The 7,649-nt window shown below is 45.7% G+C and overlaps 1 protein-coding gene across 1 annotated transcript in view; it reads right to left on the bottom strand.

The window, feature by feature from the left end:
• Window positions 1-2,011: 2,011 nt before the first annotated feature.
• KCNG1 (potassium voltage-gated channel modifier subfamily G member 1) overlaps window positions 2,012-7,649 on the bottom strand; it is a 7,417-nt gene continuing 1,779 nt past the window's right edge. Inside the window, exon 2 of the mRNA XM_018566389.1 lies at window positions 2,012-2,785. Within this exon, the coding sequence (XP_018421891.1) occupies window positions 2,015-2,785 (771 nt within the window). The 3' untranslated portion in view covers window positions 2,012-2,014. The remainder of the gene's footprint in view (window positions 2,786-7,649) is intronic.

Raw genomic sequence — 7,649 nt, 5'->3', positions numbered from 1 at the left:
CAAAGGAGAATGGACTTCTACACAAACACTGTTTTTACATGGCAAGCCTGTGACTGATTGATCTGCCTTCTTGGTGTTTAACGGCCCATTCACACCACATCCAGATCATCTCTAGACCAGACCAGATTGCTTCCGGACCCAAAATGCATCCCTATGCTATTTCTGGCCTCTGTTCACACCAGACCAGAAAAATACTGCGTGTCTCATTTTGTCTGGTCTGGAATGCACTGAGACGTATAGAAAAACATACAAGCACACTGGAACGCATCCGAAAGCCCATTTTTAGCTAACAAAAAAAGTGCTCAGAAAACGCAGCAAAAATCACAGTCAAAACGCAATGCACCGCGTTCCAGATCTGCTCCATATCTAGTCCAGAAAATGGTGTGAACCTGCCCTCAAGTATTGCATGGCTTTTTCTGAATCAAACCACCATCCTGCAGTCACTACGTGAGGCCGGAAGTTCCGGTCATAAGTGACATCACTGCGCTACAAAGTATCAACAGGGAGAACTTCAAACAATGTTTCCTGGGGAATCTTTGTGTCAATAAACCTGAATGTCCCAAACTGCACAAACCGTTCTTTTATAGGTCTGTGTTGTGGTTCAACAAAGGCCAAATAATACATTAAACATTCATCTACCATGCAAAAATGACATTTGAAGCCCCCCCCCCCCTTTTTGTTGACAGTTAATGGTACTGTACCATAAAACTCTGCCACTAAGCAAAGTGATTGCAAGTATACAAGCAAAATATAAAGTGTTGTTGGCCCAACTTTACATTACAAGGCATGAAACCTTAAAGTGACACTAAACTCATGAGTTAAATCTTAAATACGCATTCAAGAACCTTAAATATTAACAACAATGTATCTTATTTGTGTGCCACTCGGCTGTAGATCCTCCAATCAGCAGTGGTGCTGACACCATCCTTCCTCCTGGAGGGGGGCTACGTCTGTTCCCCATGGTGCATGTGTGTGTTGTAAAGTAGTCACTGCTCCAAGCTTGCTCCAGGGATGGACTATAATCTCATGTTTAGTTTACTCATTTGTATTGAGATTGTAGTCCATCCCGGGAGTGAGCTTGGAGCGGTGACTACTTTACAACACACACAGGGACCATGGGGAACTCAAGTAGCCACTGACACTGTCCTTCCTTCTGGAGGGGGGCTACTTTTGTTCTGCATGGTCCCTGTGTGTGTTGTAAAGTAGTCACCGCTCCAAGCTCACTCCCGGGATGGACTACAATCTCATGTTTAGTTTACTCATTTGTATTGAGATTGTAGTCCATCCCGAAGTGAGCTTGGAGCGGTGACTACTTTACAATACACACAGGGACCATGGGGGACAGACGTAGCCCCCCTCCAGAAGGAAGGACAGTGTCAGCACCAATTCAGAGATGATTGACAAATAAGATACATTGTTGTTCAGAGTTAGGGGACTTAAATGCATTTTTAAGATGTAACTCCTGTGTTTAGTGTCACTTTAAGGGAAGAGTACCTCCAACTCTGGCCATTATTGTACCACCGTTACACCATTTGCAGGTCTGAGCACTACCAATACTATTAAAAAATGACTGTTCAATACCCACCTACCCTGCTACGCCCATGCTTGATCCCCGGTGGATGTTCATTCACAGTTTTAGTTGGACAGTCATCCAGAAACTTACACTCTGACTGTCCATACCTACATTCTACCTTCTGAGAGTCGGTGTCCAAAAAGTTTACCCTATTTCCCAAAGAAAAACGCAGAGATCATACAGGCAGGGACATCCGGGCTGTTGGATGATCACTCTGATGACACTGGTCTTACAGCTGACTATAAAGCGTGGTTTTCTACAAGGTCATTCTGCTAAAGATCTGCACTAGAGGAATTATATTTTTGGCCAGTTGACGTATGTGAGCTAGATATGTATGGCGATGCTCAGTATTATAATTAAGGTTAGCACTTTTTTTTTTTTTTTTGTTAAAGTGAGCAGTCAAGCCCATTTTACCAGTAATGGCCGGGCTGTGTCCCCCTCTCAGTCATTGTCTTTTGCGTCAGAAGACATGCTGTCAAACAGTATGTCACTTCCATGGGGGTTATTGATTAGCTGCGACCTGGTTTTCATCAGCAGCTGTGCCCTCCTGCAAATGAGTCTCTCCTGTTCCTGCTTTAACTCGATGTAGGACCGGGAAAAAGTATGAAAGATTGAGGTTACCGGAAAAGCCATCAGCAAAATTCCACTTAGGATGCTGCTGAGAGCTACCACCTGGCCTGGTATGCTCCTGGGCACCATGTCACCATACCCTACTGTGGTCATGGTGATAACGGCCCACCAATAGCAAGCAGGGATGCTCGTGAACTCCTGTGAGTCTGCCATCTCGTTCTCAATCAAGTAAAGCAAGGGGGCAAAAAGGGCAATGGCTACACATAGGAAGAGGAGCAGCAGACCAAACTCGCGGGTGCATCGGCGAGCAGTGAGGCCTAGAGTCTGTAGCCCTAAGGAGTGCCTAGCCAGACGCATCACATACAAGATCCTCAAGGCACGGAGTATGCGCAGCACGAGGCCCACTTTATCCAGGTAGATGTTCCCAGTTCCTGATTTCTTCTGCCCCGTCGAAGTGTTGTCCACGACCAGCGTGATGTAGTAGGGCAGGATAGCCACAATGTCTATGAGGTTCAGCGGCTGCCGCAAGAATTGAAACTTACTGGGTGCCTGGATGAAGCGCAAGGCAAATTCCAGAGAGAACCAACCCACGCAGACAGACTCCACAATGAAGATGTTGTAGCACATGGTGGAGCATTCTCCCTGGAAAGAGATATTACAGCATCAGAAACATTTAATACTCCACATGTATTCTTGAAGAAACAATATGTATGTATATGGCACAGTATCAGGGTAGATCTAAAAAAAGGTATTTATGCAGGAGTATAAATATTTAAAGATGCCCTCGTCATAAAGTTGACCCTGTAAAAGGCAGGCCGTGCCCCACTGACTCCGAATGGCACAGTGCATGAAACACATTAAAGGGATCACGTTCAGCATTTATGAATAATCTTCTTGTCACAGCGTGTGAAGAATTAATTAAAAATAAGATCCGCAGCGATAAAGGTCAGGGAACCTAGTCAGCTATAAACGTGAGATATACTTATGCATCATATCGTAATATGTAATGGTTTTTCGCCAAATCGGTAATGACTCTACCTTCTGTACTTTGTTGGTGGTTCAGCTCAATATTGCAAAACAATCTGCCAGGTTCAAGACCCATCATTAGGAGTCTTAATCCTCCGTAAACTGTGTGTCCGTGAATTACTTCCTCCCCCTTCTCACGTGACATAGATTGGGCATGGCCAATCCCTGAGTCCTGAGCAATGCATCCTGGGAAGAAAGGTACATGTGCAACACTGTTTCCTGCATGTTTCTTTATGCATCTCAGAGTTCAGAAGTATGAAGAAAGTCCCTGAAGTTTTTCCACGTTTAACCACAATTTATATTTATTTTTAGAGTGCACCGATACTCAAAATATACTCGCCCAAAAGCTCCGATACCAGAACTTCCGGTCAGAGGTAGAGACTCCTCTGACCGGCAGGGCCACGAGGGAATATAGAGCCGGCTTTCAATCAAGAAGCTGGGTCGCGGGTAATGACACGTGGCTCAGCTTCCTGATTGGCCGGGAAGCCGGCTCCATGCTGTTTGGTAGGGAAGGCTGCTTCCCAGCCAATCCGCATGGAGGTGGCGAAACAGCATGCAGCCGGCTTCTCTGTCAATCAGGAAACTAGGCAGCAGGTAATGACCCGCCTCCCGGCTTCCTGATTGGCCAGCTCCATGCTGATTGGCTGGGATGCTGGTTTCCCAGGCCAAACAGCATGGAGCCGGCTTCCCGGGCAATCAAGAAGCAATCAAGGTGTCATTACCTGCTGCCTGGTTTCCTGATTGCCCTGGAAGCCGGCTCCATGCTACCTGAAGTACCGTTATTGGTACTCAGTATCGGCGAGTACTGAAATATAAATACCAGTACTCGTAACCGAAAAAACGGTATCGGAGCTGCTGCTAGCGGTATACTGAGACGCAGCAGCTGAAGCGGATCCCGACAATTATGCCGGGATCCGCCCAGCTGCGTGACTGACAGCTGGCTCTGCCTATCTAGAGGCAGAGCCAGCTGTACCCGCCCCCTCCCCCGTCAGATCCGCCAGTCAGCGCTGGCGGATCGGAGCGGGGAGGGGTGAATCCAGAGAGCCGTGACAGGATCAAGAGGTGAGCGAACGCCGGTATGTGTTCGCTCACCTCCCGATCTACTGAGCCGACCTGTGACAGTCTCATTGTCACAGGTCGGCTAGAACTATGAGGTGAGTGAAAAGCACACACCTCATAGTTCTCCTTTAATAAACATGCGAGAAGCCTGACTATGCTGTCAGATAATAACCAACCATCAAGCCTCAGTTTGATCTCTTATGTTCTAAATCCTTAGTTCTCAACTGGTGGGTCGTGACCCAAATGTGGGTTGCGACCCTGTTTTCAGTGGGTCGCCGTGTGCCTTCCACTTTTCTATTTGAGAGGCTCCTCAGCCTCCCCCAAATGCAGCAATATCAATTCTTGCGCTGAGCAGCCATTCAGAATATGCTGCCTGGCGCCAAGTGTCAGCTTGAGGTTGGGTGGGCTGGAGCTATGGCGCAAGGGAGCTTCATCCATACCTGCATTGCTTATATCTCCCTCACGTGACCTGTAGAGGTGCCTGGATCGGAGTGAAGTCACATTCTGGCTCCCGGCACCTCTACAAGGGAGTTGTACAAGCAATGCATGTATGGATGGAGCTGTGTCACTGCAGCCCAACACTGGACCCCAAGCTGAGGATCACCTGCACCGGAACGCACGGTACCACAATGCCGTGCGTTCCATTGCAGTGCGACTTGGGTCGCCACTTAAAGTGACATTAAACCCTCAGATTTTTTAACATAAAACAATACTGTAATGTGCGCCTTACTGTAATCCATGGTAGTTTCCCTTTTCTTTGCTGCTCTTCCTTTTAAATCTGTATCTCTTCTCATGATGGGCAGAACTTCTGTTTTGCAGCAGACTGCCTTGTCTCTGGAATGGATACATGGTGTCTGTGTATAAGTTTGTATAGGTTTGCAACCTGAGCCAGCACTACAGGAAGAGGCCCTGAGCGGCAAAGGGAACTTCTCCCCCAGCATGAGAAGACATGAGGATTTATAAGGAAGAGCAGCAAAGAGAAGGGAAACAACCATGGATTACAGTAAGGCGCACATTACAGTATTGGTTTATGTTAAAAAATCTGAGGGTTTAATGTCACTTTAATGTTCAAGAACAAATGTGGGTCCTGAGGTTACATAGGTTGAGAACCATTGTTCTAAATGATATCACAAGACGTAGAAAAAGTGCCAAGGCCTGGCTACAAATGTGCTTGTGGTGCAACTCAGCTAAACCGCCAACCTAGCATACTCATTGTTTATGGCTGTTTTACTTTGTGTTAGAATGCAGCGTAACACCGCAGTAAATCTCTGCAAAATGGGAAAACGGGAACAGAGAGGCGAATCCTCAATGTAGGATGATGACCCGGTAACATCTAGTACTAATGTGCACTCCCTCTCCAGGTAGCTGTACACTGTTATAACATTGGCTTTGTTATTTCAATTAATTAAAGACAGATGGGTCTAGTTTACGTACAGGCAATAAATTATGCTTTTCCTTTGTACTCTGTACAGTGTGATTAATTGTCATTGCCTGGTTGAGCCAAAGAGGAATGGGAACATCCGGCTAAGCTACATCCATTATCCACAGGCTCAGATCTGCCAATAACCCTAATCAAGCGTTGGCATCGAAAATGGTCATGCGATACAGTTTGTGGAGAGTTATTACCCGAGACTGAACAAAAATATTTGAAATTCATTTGTCGTGTTTGGAAAATACAGCAGTTTCCAGCATAACTGATCTGGGACCAACTCATTCACGCTAGCAGGAGCAGAGAACAAGGAATGTGTGCAAAAAGCACAGTAATCCACAAGTAATGAGATCCTGGGGTTGATTTACTAACCTTATAAACACGCCACGAACATGTATACACCTCTGTAGTGTGTTCCCTCCCAGCATGATCTATGGGTGGAATCTAGACACCTTTGTAGTGTGTACACACCCAGCAGGTGTGTTGTGCAAAGCCCTGAATGAATTGCAAGGTGATGTTGTGTAAATTAGCTCTACGTTGTGTTGCTTGCGTTGATGAATGCAGGAATGTAAATGCATGAGCTAACCATTTTTGTCTAAACTGTGAAGCAGCATTATATATGCATCATGTGCATGATTTTTCCATATATGGCATTAGTGGAAATATGCTTTTAGAGACTTTTTGGTTGATAAATACGTTTTGCTGTGTAAAAATCACACGCACCTGGTGCGTGCGTGTGTTTAGGTTAGTAAATCACCCCCCTGAGTTTGATCCCCACAATGGACATTAATCGCATGGAGCTTTTATGTGCTTTCCTTGCTTGTGTGGAAGTCACGTGGGTGTTGCGGTCTCCTCCCACAATATCAAGTATAGTTGTGGTTAAATTTACTACGTACGTCAGTGTCTGTATAGTAGACATATGCAATTCGTTTCGTTCCGAATGGAAATTCGGACTAAATTTCGGAGATACGGATGTATCCGAATTACAGCTAAAACGAATGCAAACGAATCCGAATTTCCGATTTCCCGAAATTCGTTAGCGGTATTCCGGTCGGAAGTTCGTTTCGTTCGTTCGTTTGTTTTGTCTGCAGAAGATGAAAAAAAAAAAAAAGCGTGAGGTTCCCCCAAATTCATACCTAAAGGGTCTGGTATGAATTGGGGGTGGAGCCTCATGCTTTTTTTTCATCTTCTGCAGACAAAACAAACGAACGAACGAAACGAACTTCCGACCGGAATACCGCTAACGAATTTCATCCGAATCCGATTCAATTTTGGACCCGAATCCAAAAAACGAAATAATGCAAAATCCGAATTTAAACTAAACAAATTTTTTGCTGGTGCACATGTCTACTGTATAGAGAGGCAAGGACTGATGCGAATGGCTCAGTGTTTCCTGGAACGCATTATGAAACATGTTAGCACTATAACGTGCTTGACAATCCACTCTTTTCTGATGCCTATGGTCAGCTGTTAGAAACTAGTACTGGGTATTGAAGTATTACTAATTCCATGCCACTCGCCATGTCATCTCCATAGAGCAATCAGTGGGACACCTCTAGCCTGACACTAGTTATTTTGGAGTTACACCTAAAAGGCAATCTAAAGAGTTTTTATAAAGACAACTTATATTGAGGACATGCATCGGCTGCTATTACTGTTTCAAAGGATGTCACCCAGGGGCTGACTGGCAACTTTTAGCCCAGGGGGCAAGTACAACCCAGAGGCCCATGGTGCGGCAACTTGACCCCCCTCCCGCTTTGCCTCTTCCCCCGCCTTCTCCCCGCCCGTCTGCCACTTTTGCCATCCATGTAACAGTAGTGTGAATGTATTTATCGGTTTAGGAAATGTAAAGCACACTGGTAGTGGAGGGATGCCACGTCAGGGCTGTGCACGTGCATGACTGCTGCGACCCTGGTAGTTCTGCCACTAACTCAGAAATACATTGTACAGCATTGCAGAATGGCATTGGCTTTAGAGAAAAAAAGTTGGCAG

Source organism: Nanorana parkeri, unplaced genomic scaffold (genome assembly GCF_000935625.1).
Source record: "Nanorana parkeri isolate BGI_ZX_2015 unplaced genomic scaffold, ASM93562v1 scaffold946, whole genome shotgun sequence".
Taxonomy (NCBI): domain Eukaryota; kingdom Metazoa; phylum Chordata; class Amphibia; order Anura; family Dicroglossidae; genus Nanorana; species Nanorana parkeri.
Note: the sequence above shows the minus strand (reverse complement) of the source record. Positions and strands in the feature narration are given on the sequence as shown.